The following is a 15,733-nucleotide window of genomic DNA, read 5'->3' as shown; positions in this document are numbered from 1 at the left end:
CTTTATAACTGTAATTTTGCTGCTGTCATGAATTGTAATGTAAATATCTGATATGCAACCCCTGTGAAAGGGTCATTTGATCCCCAAAGGGTTTGCGATCCACAGATTGAGAACCACTGCCTTAGAAAATGGCTTTCTAACTTTTAGTATGTCTGCCACTCAGTCTACAGTTGGAGAGAGATGTCTTTTGTTTCTTGAGTTATGATGTTTAGAATTAGAGGCCCTATAATATTATCCTTGTCTTTCATTTTCCAAATAGAGCAGGCAAGACCCATCAACTCAAATACTGTTTTCATGGACTGGGCATTATCTAGAGTGGAATTACTACAGTAAAAATTACTAGACCCTAAATTGTAATTTATTATTTTAAAAAATTATGCTGATGGCTAGAAATCATTATAAAAATTCAAAAGATAGGATTGATGGGTAGATATGATTTACTTCATATTAAGCACAGTTTTCACTAACATTTTAAATTCATTGTGTCTAATACACATATTTATGGGATTTCTGGGTATGGCGGTATCCATCCGTGGCAGCAGAATTTAGAAATTGAGGCCAGTGTGGGCTACAGAGAAAAATCTTGTTTTAAAAGAAGAAGGAAGGCAAGAGTATTTTTGGAGAGCCTATGGTGCATTTTATCAAAACATTTTGGCTTAATCAACTTCATTTATTAAATGCAAATAATATCATTAATCTTATGTGTTTTGTTCTTTTTGTTGTTGTGGTCTTGTTTCATCTCCAGGATGGTGTTGGAGTGGATGAGAAACTGTCTTTAAGGCGAGTGGCTGTGGTTGAAGACTTCTTTGACATCATTTATTCCATGCATGTGGAGACAGGGCCGAATGGAGAACAAATTCGGAAACACGCCGGGCAGAAGAGAACTTACAAAGCAGTAAGTGGACAAAGAGAGAGAGAAAGCATGCATTCTGAGTTTTGTTACTATGCACATGTTAACAAGCACAAAGGTTTAGTAATATCTCCTATTGAGCTCAGATTAGATGCCATCACGGTCAGACTCAGTACTTATGTCATAATTTACTGTTTACTGTTTCAGTCATGGGCTCACAAGTCTATTTCATAAAATTTAAACCTGTTTCTAGAATTCTTACATTGTTTTCTCTAAATGTATACAACACATAATATTCTCAGTTAAACACCTATAAACAGAAAGACATATTAGAAATGTATTTTCAATATGCCATAATATATGGATTATGTACTGTGAGATAAGAACATATTTGCAATCATTCAAATTTCTTCCATCTCAAGTCACATGAATGTATTTTAATATTTCCTATTCTATCTTATAGCAATATAGATAAGGAAATTATACATATATTTATGTCATTTTATGTCTTAATTTTCCTGAATGGAATATTAAAATATGCCCTTGAGCATTTAAAATTTGAAATATACTGTTTTATTGTAAGTTATATGAAAAGCAAATTAAACTGTTTGATAGTTGAATATATGTTCTTGAAATGGAATTAGTTATAATTCAGTTTTGAAATTACTAATTGTACCTAAGTTTGATATACATATTTTAATCTACCCTTTGCTTAATTAAATTTTTTATAAAACAATATTACTATAGATATTTCACATTTTCTAGCAAAATTGAAGGGCAAATTATTTTTGGCAATAGGAGCAAATTGTACATTATTATATCTTTCTCAACAGTGGGGATAATGTTCTTTTTATGAATTCTTACTGAACTTCGCTTTTGGCTACCTTGATATGAACTGTTTTCAGCTATCTTGATACACAATATCAGTTTGGATCCATTTTTTTTTCAGATACAGAAAAATGTGTGAAATGCTCAAAGTTTCAAATACAGGTACATATGTTTGAAAATTAGCTCTGAGCATAAGAAATAGCTTCTTTTCATAACTATTTTTTGCTATACTGCCAGGGTCATATTGAATCTCTGTAGCTGCATAATAACCCTTAATACAATGTTGTTATTTATTCCTCCTTCTATACGGTTTTGTTTCTTGGCTGTTTCTAAATTGCATGGTTTGTGGGCAGGCACTAGTGTAAGTTTCCTTACGTAACTCTGCCACAAAACTTTCTTTTGACCTATGCACCCAAGGAGGCATTCTTCTTATGACTAACGAAAGTGACCTAGCATCTGGGGATGTTTTTATGTAGACTAATATCACTGAATATACTCATTCCTCCTATTTCTTAAACCAGGGTTGTTCCTCTGGATAGCAATAGAAAAATCACATATTGATATACTAATATAACTAACTGTGGACTCTTAGGATAATACATTCTCATGAAGTAGCTATGTGCACTTGACAGGACTTCCTGTGTCAGGAATATTTATATACTCTATCATTTTAAATGGAAAGAAACAAAATAAAATGAAAATATGGCGTGAAAGTGCCTTCATTGTTGGTAGTGTGGTACCAAAAGCAAGTTGAAATAATTTAGTCTTTAAAGCGAAATGTATTAGATATCTTAAATTGAAGCAGAAGCATGAGCCAATAACAGATCTAAGCTTCCACCCCATGTTTTCCTAGGTGAATGTGGATTATTTTATTTACAGCCATTACTCATGCTAAACTTTTACAATGAGTTTGTTACTGTGTTTCCCACGCATACAATTTTGTATCCACACTTCATGAAAGCCCTTCTGCATTTCCAGGTTGGGGAAACAGTTACAATAGCTAAAGCAGCACCTGAAACTTCAATCCTCCTGAGAATGTCTTATTGGGAGATCTGCTACTTCCTCACATTTAATTCTTATGTCCACATTAAATCTTTACCTCCCTGCCCTGACTTCAAGGAAAGTTCTGTGTAGCTCAAGCTCTTCCTAGTTCTACCACTCAAATGAATTTTAATTAGGAAACATTTCCATTTTATACAAACTGTAATTCAATATGGGGAAAATTCTGCAGTATCAGTGAAACTGTGCACATGACTGTACAATGAGTAGAATATAATGATAAAAATTAATGTAAATGTGCAATTAATGGGGCATGAAGCTAAAGTGCCATTAGAATGAAATGACATAGTGCTGTTAGAGTCAGAGGCTGTTGGGCCAGAACTTAGTTCTCAATGGTACCAATGGCTTCATCAGCTAGAAACCTTTTGCAATAATAATGGTTCCAATTAGAATTCAGTTCTTTTCTTACTTCTAACACTTTAGCACATAGAGCATGCACAGTTATGTTCATTGACCTTTTTCTCCCCTTTCTACATGGCCAAGAAACCATACTTGTACAACTAATCATAAAAGCATACCATGTATTAACAATATTATCAATAGATTTAGTGGTCATTTTATTTACTTTGCCTTTTTGCAAATATTCTTTCTCTGTTTCCACTCTGCAGGAAATGGTGGTGTTTTAATATTGAATTAACTATTGATTGTTATTTGGTTTTCTATCCGCAGTATATCATTACTTGAAATATCTAGGCACTATACCAATTACAGTTTATTTTGATCTAATTTGATCATATAAAATTTCTGAAAGTATGTGATTTAACTCATAAGCTCTGAAAATCCACAAAAATGACACATTTTGGGAATATACAGTCTTTCACAATTATTTAAGTAGTTAGTTGTTATTTTTCAGGAGTTCTTATATTTGAATACATTTATTATTAGCAGTTACTATAGCACTAGATATGTTTCCTGTAATGTATTTGACTATAGTAAACTTATAGGTATCTACCTTATCATAATGAACATTTAGTAGCACTTTTCCTTGAGCCTGAAATATATCTCCGTATGAAAAATTGAATGCAGAAATAAGTTTTAGGGATGTGCAGTATTGCTTCAGAATTAATGATACAATATTAGTTTTCACATATAATTTAGAATATTCTGCTGTGCTTCAGTACTTAACTGCATAAACTTTGACCTAAATGATTCCTCAGTGAACACATCACTGTTCCCCGGATGCATTTCGTCACTCCCACTGTATCATAAGCAGAGAATGGCTGCTTTCTCAGAAATGTGTTTTAAGCTAGGGCCTACTGGGAAGACAGTGTCATCAGTGTGAGAACATCTGTGTGTATGTGCACACACATACAGAACATACAGAATTTGTACTATGAAATAATGTACATGTACTACTCTCTCACTCTCTCTATATATACATACAAACATGTATGTACATACACACATACACATATATATATACATACATGTATTTGTGACATTTCTTTAATTCTTGGTAGAGAGCATATGCAATAGCAAAAAAGAAACAAAAGAAATGCTGGGAGTCAGACAGTCATAGTTCTAAATTTCAGAGTTAACATTTATTTTCTGTCTGTGGTGCTGTAAGCAATTATTTGTATTTCCTTTGAGAAGATGTTCTGATGTGCATGGTGGAGTAAATGGCTTTGCATACATAAATGGCTTGACAAATGGTTGACTTTGTGATGAGTACTATGTTCTTTCTGTACCCAGTCATTTCCTGGGATCCTAGTAGAAGAGTATGAAGGGCAGTCGGCTTAACTTAGCTCTGTAGATGCAGGATTATGGGTCCTTCGATCCTTTGCTTTGCTGCTTCAAAAGTACAGGTCTCAAGGTAATAAATTTTCATAATTCAAAGATTAACTTTTGCCTATTAATTTTCCTAGGAATTTATCGTCTTAATTTTCTGAAAATTATTAAAACTGACTTTTTAATATTTTAAAATATAATTTTAATAAAACATTTCATTTAGCATAATGTGCAGTTTTAATGTATTATATTAGCACATATTACTGACAACTAACAATTGAGTCATTATAACATTTCATGCATTTACATAACATATTTCAATCATCTTTTACCACCCATTATTTTCTCTTGTCCCCTCCTTCTTTGCTATGAGGCCCACTTCTGCTCTGGTAATTTTCTTTTTCTGATGGCCTGCCCTGATGAGTTCATTCAGGCTGCTTACAAGATCTTGTGGGGGATTTTGTTCACAGGAGCACATACCTCCACCTCATCATTACCTACACATCTAGAAAAAGTCTCTCCCTCAATCATCAATCACAAAACCTAATGTATACAGACTTGCTCTCATTGGGAATGGAAGATTTTTTCAGAGAAATAGCCTAGAAATGGTATATTTATGCAGGACTTCATTCCTTCTCTGACAGATTTTAAGAGAAACGCTTGCTATATTGTATCTAGAACACACAGTTCACAACACTTTGGTACTCTACTTTGGATAAATACCTGCTATTTCCATGGATCTGCCTTTAAAATGGATATTTTAGCCTGAGTTTAATTCTTCTAGCTTGCTGTATAAAAGTTCCCAGTGTTCGGGTGAATTCATGATGAATGACAAGCCTTTTGGTGTGGAGAAATTAAACTAAGCCAAAACATAATAAGTTCTAACAATTTACTGAAAATCTTTTTGGCTAAAGAAGCTGACGAATCATGTATATAGCATAACAGGGCTTTATTCCATTTATTTTCCAAATGGTTTACAAGTGATGGTAATATGTGAAGCCATTGCTATCCTTGGAACCTTGGAGAAAAAATGGAAAGAATCACCAAAGTGAGCAAACAGGTGAACGTAAGTCATGGCAGAGTGCATGGGATGCTCCTGGCTTTCATAAAAGCCGACTGGGTGGCAAGCATCACTCAGAGGTAGAAGAACTTTGCTGAGATGCTAGATTTCTACAGGGATGATGATGATTAAGAGGAAGAAGAAGATGATGACAATGATGATGATGATGAAATGGGCACATAATGTGCTTTTCACAGTGGCATGGTTTTTAAATATCAATCAAAGAAGAAAGACATAAACTACCTGTGTCCACAGATTGTCCATTTTTCTCCACTTTTTAAAATAACTTTCAGGATTATACTGGAATTGCATGTGCACAGTTTCTTAAGTATCTTTAAGTTCCAGAGCAACAGAGGTTGGGACACTTCAGGGGCACCTTCCCTTGTCCTGAAATTGATGACCATCCTATAGATTCCATTGCTTGCTCATCTGTTTTCCTTTGCATCTTTGCTGTAAGAATATATGATATCGTGAACTTGGAGCCAATACTTTATTGATCAAATGAGACATGATCTATACACTTCTGTGATTACTGACAGGAAATCTTTGGTTTTGTCTTAGTTTCTTTTTCTGTTGCTTGGATAGAATTACAAAAACAGAACAAAACAAAAAGCCAAAAACTGTTCAAGGGAGGAAGCTTTTATTTCAGTTAACAATTTAAGGGTATAGTCCATCATAGCATGGGAGTTAAGGCATTAGTGGCTTGAAGGAACTACTCACATCCCACGAGCAAAGTAGAAGTAGATATCTACGAATGCTGTGTTCAGCTCACTTTCTCTTTTGTTACGCAGTCTAGGATCCAAGCCTAGGGAATTGTGCCACCCAGAGTAGGCAAGTCTTCTCACTTCTCCTAACCTATACGTGTTAATCTCCAACAGATATCCATGCACATAATCCCATCTCCCAGGAAGATCTAGATATCATCAAGTTGTCAACAGAGACTAACCAATATGTGTCCCAAGCATACTTTCCTTTTTTCTCACAGTACCACAAGTTTAGTGCTTAGAACGTAAAGCATTTGCGTTGGATAGTTGACCTCCTCCCCCATTGTTTACATGCAATTCTATGTTCTCAGGCAAAGGGTGCCTGAGAATAAGTTATGCTGCTAGACGTGCTTGGGTTAAGCATAGGCCCAGCAAGGGAGTAGAAGACACAGCATGGCTGAAGCTGCTGGCCTTCCTGTGGGTCCATACCCTCTCTAAATTCTAAAATCAACAGTGGTCTGTGACTCAAGTGGAGACCTTTGTCTCCAAGACGAACTTACATAGGTTTGATGTTAGCTTTCAACCATCTTTTCTAAAAAGAGAAAAATTCATTTCTCAGGAAACATTTCTAAGGGATTTGAGCACTTTTATTTTGAGATGAAAGCATTAGATTAAAAATCAGGAAAATTAAGTGCATTCCTTAGAAAAAGTTATTTGTAGGTGTGACACACTAATAGACTAGAAAACACTGTGTGTGTATGTGTTTGAGTGTATGAGTGTGCATGTTCATTTATGTGTGTGTGTATGTGAGTGTCAGAATGTGTGTGTGAGATAGAATGTTTTTGACCGTGTGTATGATTGTGTATGTGTGAGTATGTATATGAGTGTGTGTGTGTGTGTGTATGTGTGAGAGAGAAATCTCACTTTTCATCTTTTGCCATAGATCCAATATAGTAACAGTTTTCTGCTGAAGTAAATAAGGGACACAGGAGATATACTGTGAGTCTCAACTAAGTTCATAACTGTAAGCCATAGTCTGTGACTTGTAAAAGAAAATCAACATAAAATAATGAACAAATGAACATCCTTTTTACTTTATATAGAATATATTATTTTTTTCATTCTTTAGAGATTAAAATGCATCCACATAAGTATTTTAGTTTTCCGCATGCACACAATCACACACACACAATCACACACACACACACACACACACACACACACACACACACACACACACCCTTGTATACACACTGGTATATATACACATTCATACCAGGGTGTTACCCATTTTGTTGTGCATATTGGAAAAAGCTTAAATTTGAAAATCACACACATAGTGTTGCATCCATTATTTTTTTGTGTTAAAGTTGTCTGGGGACAACTGTAAGTTATTATTTATTCAACCCAATAAAACACGTGGATCCCTAAGTTGGGGGATGGGAGGAACAACTCAAAAGGAATCAATGACATGGCCATTTAATTCATCTACCAGAAATTCTAAAAAAGAAGGTCACTATGCTTCACTTATAAAAACTGACACAGTGACTTGTGACAGTGGCAGAGATGTCACACTGATATTTAATATTCTGGAGTTATTTTTGTTGGTCGTGGAGACAGTCAAAAGATGTGAGAACTTACAGAAGCAATTTTATCATTGACTAATATCACATTATTTGTCATAAATGAATTTCTTATTAAGTAATAGTGTCCAAATGAACATTTCTTGGAGGAAATCAACCTGTGTATTTCCATTAACTCTGCACCTACCTAGTAAATTGCAACTTCAGCACACCCTAGTGGTTAAAATCAGATCCCGCAGCTCTGCAGCTTTTAAAAAAATACTGGGAGCATTTAACAGTAGATGGGATTCCCACTCTTTTTAGAGGCATATGCTTTGCTGGTTACCATTGTTGTACTAAATAAAACCCTGAACTTCTCAAGGCAACGCGAGTATGTGCCTAAATGGTTACCTAGGTGTTGATTTGGTATGGGATATAGATGCAGGCACTAGCATTATGTAGAGGGTTTGGGTGAGATAAAATAGTTACCAGCTATGATGCCAGTCAAGTTTGGGGCTACATCCTGAGAGTGGAAATTCTATGTTATCTTGGCATGTGGTTATTTTGAAATTGCTGTCCTGAGAATAAATTATATATGTAAAGTTTTTAACAAAATGTTTTAAACACTGTAGTCATTATTAAAATGATACGATTTTTTTTCTAAAAAATAAAGAATCATTTATGTGGGAAGAAGTGAGAAAAATACATGTCTTTAATTGAAGCATGTGATGAAAAGTCTATTTTATTTTGTGTCAGCTATTTCACAGTGACCTACCGACATCACTTCCCAGGCATTTAGTCATGCCCATTCCTGAACTGAGTATGGCTTTCACCAGAGTTACGAAAATCACTTGATTTTATCTCACAATAAATGAAAAATAAATAAGTTTTTTACCTATAATTTTCTGTGCCATTCCTCTCTCAGCACTCTCCTTCAGGACATGTCTTCTCATGGTCAGCGGGTACCACGCTGTGTTTGAGTGTCACCCAGACACTATCATGGTCAGTAAAGACATCTGTAAAGAAGCAATGACAGTGACTTGGATGCCTCTGAGAATTTGAAATTTGTGCCAAGTATTTCCTTTCCTTTGCTTTGGTATGGAACATGTAAACAAGATAGCTATTGACAGATACAGCCAGCGTAGTTATTAGTATATGCAATATAAAACACTATCTTCCAAGAAGAGATGATAGGCGTCGGGGCAGACAGGTGGCATCTCTGTAAGTACTCCAGGCCCTTAAAAAATTCTTCCTCGGAATTATGTCTCAGCAACACAGCCCCCAGGCATGATGGCAATCAAAACAATTCTTTCATTGCTTGGAAAATTCACCTGTGATCACAGTTTGCACCCCAGATAGGTGACATTTTCTAAAGGGATTAGTGTGGTAAGTTCTTTGCATAGTGTCTCTAAAAAATAATTTTCCAGATGTTGAGCAATGAAAAAATGCAGACAACACATTTTGCCTCCATGGTACAAGATCATTCTGTCATGTCCTTGCCTGTATAAGTAAACAAGGGTGTTACCAAAGGGCCACAGGTTTGTTTATATCTAATATGTATGTGTGCTTTGCCTGCATGTATGTATATGCATCATGTATGTCTGGTACCCACAGAGGACAGAAGAGGGCAGAAAATCCCATGAACTAGAGTTAAAGACTGTTGTAAGCTGCTGTGTGGGTCCTGGGAATCAAGCCCAGGCCCTCTGCCAGAGCAGCAACTGCTCCTAATTGTTGAATCGTATCTCCAACTCCTTGAGTCTGAAATCTAAATATCTTTTTAAAAGATTAATTTGTATTTTCATTATGCATGTGTGTCTGTGTGTAGGCATGTGCATGTTAGTGTAGGGGCTTGTGGAGGCCAGAGGCAGCAGCTCCCCCTGGAACTGGAGTTACAGATAGATGTTAGCCACCTTTTGTGGGTACTAGGAACTGAAATTTAGTCCTCTGCCAGTGCTCTGAGCACTCTTGGTCAGTGGACAGTATCTTCAACACTCAACACTCAACACTCAACACCGTCTGTTCCCATCACCCATGCTGGGTGTTTACAACAACTGCATACTTGCTATGCATGCACCCAGGAAATTGCTGCTGCTGCCTGGACTAGCAGAAATCAGGAAGGGCACAGGTTTAGAGAGGGGCGACTTCAGGAGGCCAGGTGTGCGATAGGAACACTAGACAACGGGGCAGGCTGTCTGTTTTCTCTACCAGCCACAGCCGATTCAGGACTGCATCATGTTCTGCTCACTCCTCACTGGAAATAGAAGTATATTTTCCACTCTTACTACACGATCATGATTTTGTTGCAGTTCTTCATGCTGTTGGGAATTCTATAAACACAGGCTTGGCTGAGTCCTGTTTTCCCTCAATATTTAGGGATTCTTTCATTTTACTATTAGGAAACATGTATGAACAAACACTTTTCCAGGGCCCATCTGCTCATATTTTATTCATTTAGTGTCAGAATTCTCTTTTCCAACAATCTGTTCCTAGAAGCCCAGTAGCCCTCAATAATAATTGACACAAAAATTGCACAGTTAACTTTAGAGAGCTACTTTTGTTTTATATGAACTATGATAGGGTCATGCTCAATTGATTATTTTAATTATCATAAAGTAAAGCCCATTAATATAACAAAGGAAAAAGAAAAGAAAGCTCTTGGGTCAGTAAGGTATAAGGTTTTCCAAGTGGATGACTTGTGTTTTATCTCCAGGACCCATTTGGATAAAAAATAAAGCCAGACAGTGGTGGTGCACACCTTTAATTCCAGCACTATTAGGCAGAGGCAGGAAGCTCTCTGTGAATTTGAGGTCAGCCTGTCTACACAGTGAGTTTCAGGACAGCTAGGGTTGTTATACATCCTAAGTGAGGTAACCCAGTCACAGAAAGACAAATGTGTTATGTACTTACTCATATATGGATATTAGACATAGAGAAAAGGATTACCAGCCTACAGCTTGTTTCCAGAGCAGCTAGGAAACAAGGAGGTCCTCCAGTGAAGCAGAAAGGAACGAGGCATCATGGGGGGGAGAGGGAAGAGGAGATAAGAGAAAGAGGGTGGGAGAAAAGAGGGGGGGGGAGGAGAACATGAGGGATCAGGAAGATTGAGTGGGGAGAGGAATAGAGGACAGCAGTAAAAGAGACACATCAATAGAGGGAGCCACTATAGGTTTAAAGAGAAATCAGGCACTAGGGAATTGCACAGAGATCCACAAGGATGATCCCAACTAGGAACTTAAGCAATAGTGGAGAGACTACCTTAAATGCTCTTCCCCTATGATGAGAATGATGACTACCTTAAATGTCATCCTAGAGCCTTCATCCAGTAGCTGATGGAAGCAAAAGCAGACACCCACAGCCAAATCCTGGAATCCGATTTCAGAGAGGGAAGAGTGATGACCAAAGGGGTCAAGACCACACTGGGGAAACCCACAGAATCAGCTGACCTGAGCAAGTGGGAACTCACGCACCCCAGTCTGACACCTGGGGAACCAACATAGGACCAAACCAGGCCCCATGAATGTGGGTGTCAGCTAGGAGCACTGGGCAGTCTATGGGGCCTCTGGCAGTGGAACCAGGATGTATCCCTAGTGCATTAACGGACTTCAGGAGCCCATTCCCCATGGTGGGACACTTTCTTAGCCTAGATACACAGGGGAGGTCCTAGGCCCTACCCCAAATGACTTGGCAGAATTTGGTGATCCCTCATGGAAGGCCTTACCTTCCCTGGAGAGTGGATAGGGGATGGGATGGGATGGGAAGTCATTGGGGAGCATGGGAGGATGGGAGAGGGAACTGGAATCACTATTTAACTTAAATAAAATTTATTAAAAAGCAATAAAATGTTATTTGGCAAAAATCCCAAAAATAACTGAAAAAAATCATAAGAACAAAACTAATAGACTTGTGCAGTGGCTAAGGCTTGGGGTGCAGACTCAGATGGACTTGTGTACCGGTTCAGCCTTGCACTCCCAGACTTGAGGTGCAGACACAGATGGACTTGTGTACTGGCTCAGGCTTGCTCTCCCAGACTTGGGGTGAAGACACTGATGGACTTGTACACCAGCTCAGGCTTGTGCTCCCAGACTTGGACTCCCAGGCCCTCTGGCCAATCATCCAAAACTCCTTCGTGAGTTCCAGACCAGTGAGAGCATCTGTCTCTGAAAGGGGTACAGGACACCGAATGTCCTCTGGCCTCTATGTATGTGCTTGTAAATCTGCATGTATGTACATGAACATGCAAATAGAAGAGATTTTCCTTATAAAGCGATGTATCTAAACTTGAGGTATAACGGATAAAGTAAAATCATTTCCAACACAAAATGCTTATTTAACTTGAATCACATTTCATTTCTCCTTTGTCTTTGCTCTTCTGGGGAGGGTGGTGTAGTCTAAGATTCATCTGCCATGGCTCAGGGATGGTTCTTCTGGTAGGCTCTTGAGGGCCTTCAGTGACTTTCTGAGTCTTCTTATGTCTCTGCAAAAAAATTATTCTCCCCCTCGTACCACATTCCATTATTTCTAGCATTCCATACCACATTTGAAGCATTTTCCTCAAATCCTCAAATTGGTTTTAGCTGTCTGAAAAGTGACCTGGACTGTCTGAAAATATTCTGCTCACTTTAGTCCTCTGTTGGCTTTGCCAACTTTCATTTTAAATTTGGCCACTCAGCACCACCGTCTCTTGTGGGTAGACAGAAGCATGCCTTTGCTTGTCAGGCAATGCTTTCACATGGCATGGCGTATCCCATTAGGAATTATCAAGACAATTTAGTGGGTTGCAATAATTAAAAACAAAATGAAGACTAGAAGCAGTCAACCATGTACCATTAATGTGTGGGTATGACAGTTTGTCATGTGAAGTATACTGTTTAAAGTCAGAAAACATTGTTTCACGTCAATGTGGTGACTTAAGGTTTCCTACTGACCATTCATATATTACTTATACACACCTTGACTCACATTTCTGTTCTCATATTCTCAGATGTCCCTGATCAAATAATTTGTTTTAAATTTGAAACAACAAAAACCTTCAGATGGTAACCCATATTCTCATATATCAAATGACATTAGATTACTTATGTTGTGTCTAGCAATCTTATTTTTGTTTAACATTCAGAGTCTGGAGAGATGGGTGCTCTTCCACAGGACTCGAGTTTCCCCCAGAACCTACATCAGCTAGCATGACAACTTGTAACTATAGCTCTAGGAGATCTCATGCATTTATCTGTCCTTTGTAGGCACCCATGCATACACAACAAATACACACAAAGACACAAATGCACACATGCACATGATTTTAAAAAAATAACTTTAGTTGTCCCTGGTTGGGCTAATTCATTTTTCCCTGCCTCAGCTGAGAACAAACAGCCTAGGGACTCATGAATAAGTGACAAGATTAAATGTAGAAAGTGATTAAATAAAGAAAAAATAAAACGGGCTGAAAATAGCAAACCAGAGAAATGATAATAGTATCAAGCCAGGAGGAGCAAAGCTCGGTTCTGTAAGACTGAGAGGAACCCAAGCAAAATGAGAGAGCTCTCCACAGGTCAGCATTTGTGGCCTTGGGTTGACAGGCAAGTCTACTAGCACACTGGTTTTGACATTAGATACACAATGAAGACATAGAAATTCAGTTGGTCATTAGCGCATATTTATAGAACATACAGACACAACATAGCACAACAATTAGTTTTGAAGCTAAGTACAAGGTGCCTAGTAAGCACATTTTGATTGGCAGGTTTTGATTGCCCAACTTTTGACCTAATTGAGTGTGGCTATTTCTATACCTTTCACTTAGCAGATGTTACAAGTGAAACCTCATCAAAGTAGCTTTCAAAAATCAAAATTAATCAAGTAATTACCAATAGGTGATTCAAATAATTTGGCCTATTTAGTCTTATTAGTTCTTAGAACCTTATCTAGCAGCATTAGCTAATAATTACAGTGATTATCCATTCAATAAGATGAAGAGCAACCGCATCTTAGCTGAGAGGAGTCTTCATTTTTATGTGTATTCTTTATGTACCCTTACAAACTAACTGCTTCTTCCGTGGCCGCTCAATGGTGCACATGGCTCTTCTCTCCTTAGCATCTCTGTTTTGTAACATCTTATCTGCAGTATGTCAGATCTGTGGATGTATGTCAGACATCACATAAAATTCAATTATTCATCACATGTAAGAGTACTATAGCTGCTTTGGGTCTTAAATCTCTTCTATGAAATACTATACTCTCATGATATGTAAAATAAAGGTTTCTAGACTTCTCAATTGCAGTGCTGCCCATAGCTGAGGTCTCTTTTCTTTATTCACCACTGTGTGTGACTTTACAATGCAAGCAAGATTTGAATATATGCATTCTTCTCAATTCTGCTTAACTTAGGTAATGCTGTAGCATCATGTTATATACATCGCAGGTGTTTTTTTTTTACAGATTTTTCTCAAAGGAAAAGATTTTCACTAGATTATTATATAATTTGCTCTTCACCTATTATGAATAAGGTTCATAAAAGAAAATTGCAGAGGCTTTGTCTCTACGGGCAAAGTTTTACAAGGACTTGAAGTACAATATTGGGAAGAAGTTGTGATTTTCAAAAGTATTAAATCCTATTATGTAAATTAATGAGGAGAGAATATTTTATAAATTAATGCGACAATGTGAAGTTTTCATTGCCCTCTAGCTCAGTATCTGAAAAGGGTCACATTCTACCCACACATCGTGTCCCTTCTGTGTCACTGATGCAGCTCAGTGGCAGAGTGCTTGCCTGCTGTTCCTGGAGCCCTTGGTTTGGTCATTAGGACTGCAGAGAAGCAAAAACCATCTTCCCACAGAGTGGCTATCAGATTGCCCTGTCCTAAGTGATGGATAGTCACTGGTATATGTGGGTCCAGTTGGTACAATATTAAGTTCACAGACTTGTGGTTTGCTGCATTCTGTTTGTTGTTTTATAAAATAATTGTCCATGCTCACAACTCACCGTGCTTTAACTCTATTTCAGCTCATGCATTAACTTCAAATCTTAGGCTAAGATGGATATCTAACCACAAGAAGTCTTTATTCTCCTTCTTGCTAACTTTTGAAATTAGTGTTATTATGGGTTTATATACAAAATGGTGGATTTCTACATGACTGTTTCATAATTCATATATATTTTCACACACACACGCACACGCATGCACACACACACACACACACACACACACACACCATAGCCACCTCCTCATCCCTATTGACCTCTACTCCTACCTGCTAGTCCCTTTCTGCACTCAAATACTAGCCTTTCCTGATTTTTGGTCAAATATAAATGACATGAGCTTATTTAAAAATAGGTAAAAGTATAGAAAAACATGTAGGGATTGCTTTCTCAATACATTAGCTCTCCATTCTTACCTCTTTTATTTCTTCCAATACATTCCTTTACCAAATTGTTCCCCTACTGTTTACATGCCATATATATGCTCACATACATATGCACATACATCTAGTTTCTATTATAAAAGAATATACATATTTGAGTCTATTTTGCAGTGCCTGAGCCACAAGCAAGTCCAACGTATCAGGAAAAGAAAAACAAGACGTCCAGCTGTTTGTACTAAGAGAATGCATGTGCTGCCTTTATTGCCAGAAGAGTGTGTGTGTATGTCTTTATTGTAAGTGCTAAGAGGTCTCTCTCTTGTAGGAGGGAGCAATCTTATATATAGGCTTACAGCACAGTGGAAATCCCCAGGTGGAAGAGAGGTGTTTTCTGCCTGCTAGATGTTGATGTCAGAGGGTAAAGGCTGGGGCAGGAAGCCAGGACTAGAAAACAGAATGCACTTGGACTCGAAAACAAGTTGCACTTGTAGGCTGACCAGCAACTCACAGAGACCCGGGAGGGTTGGGGCCCAACATATTTTGCTTACCATTTTCCTGCAAGTGACATAAGTTTATTCTTCTCTGTGTC

The 15,733-nt window shown here is 37.6% G+C and overlaps 1 protein-coding gene across 8 annotated transcripts in view; it reads left to right on the top strand.

The window, feature by feature from the left end:
- Nucleotides 1-15,733, top strand: part of Nol4 (nucleolar protein 4) — a 340,254-nt gene that overhangs the window by 79,579 nt on the left and 244,942 nt on the right. For 5 of the 8 annotated variants that reach the window (XM_005065339.4, XM_005065340.4, XM_040757899.1 and 2 more), the window contains one exon: nt 746-895. In XM_005065339.4, coding sequence (XP_005065396.1) covers nt 746-895 — 150 coding nt within the window. Of the gene's footprint in view, nt 1-745; nt 896-1,777; nt 1,841-15,733 lie in introns of those variants that run through there. The other 3 variants (XM_040757904.1, XM_013125067.2, XM_040757903.1) reach the window with 3 other exon arrangements.

Source organism: Mesocricetus auratus, unplaced genomic scaffold (assembly GCF_017639785.1).
Source record: "Mesocricetus auratus isolate SY011 unplaced genomic scaffold, BCM_Maur_2.0 Super-Scaffold_100015, whole genome shotgun sequence".
In the NCBI taxonomy this organism is placed as follows: domain Eukaryota; kingdom Metazoa; phylum Chordata; class Mammalia; order Rodentia; family Cricetidae; genus Mesocricetus; species Mesocricetus auratus.
The sequence above is the reverse complement of the archived record's forward strand: the minus strand, read 5'-3'. Positions and strand labels throughout refer to the sequence as shown.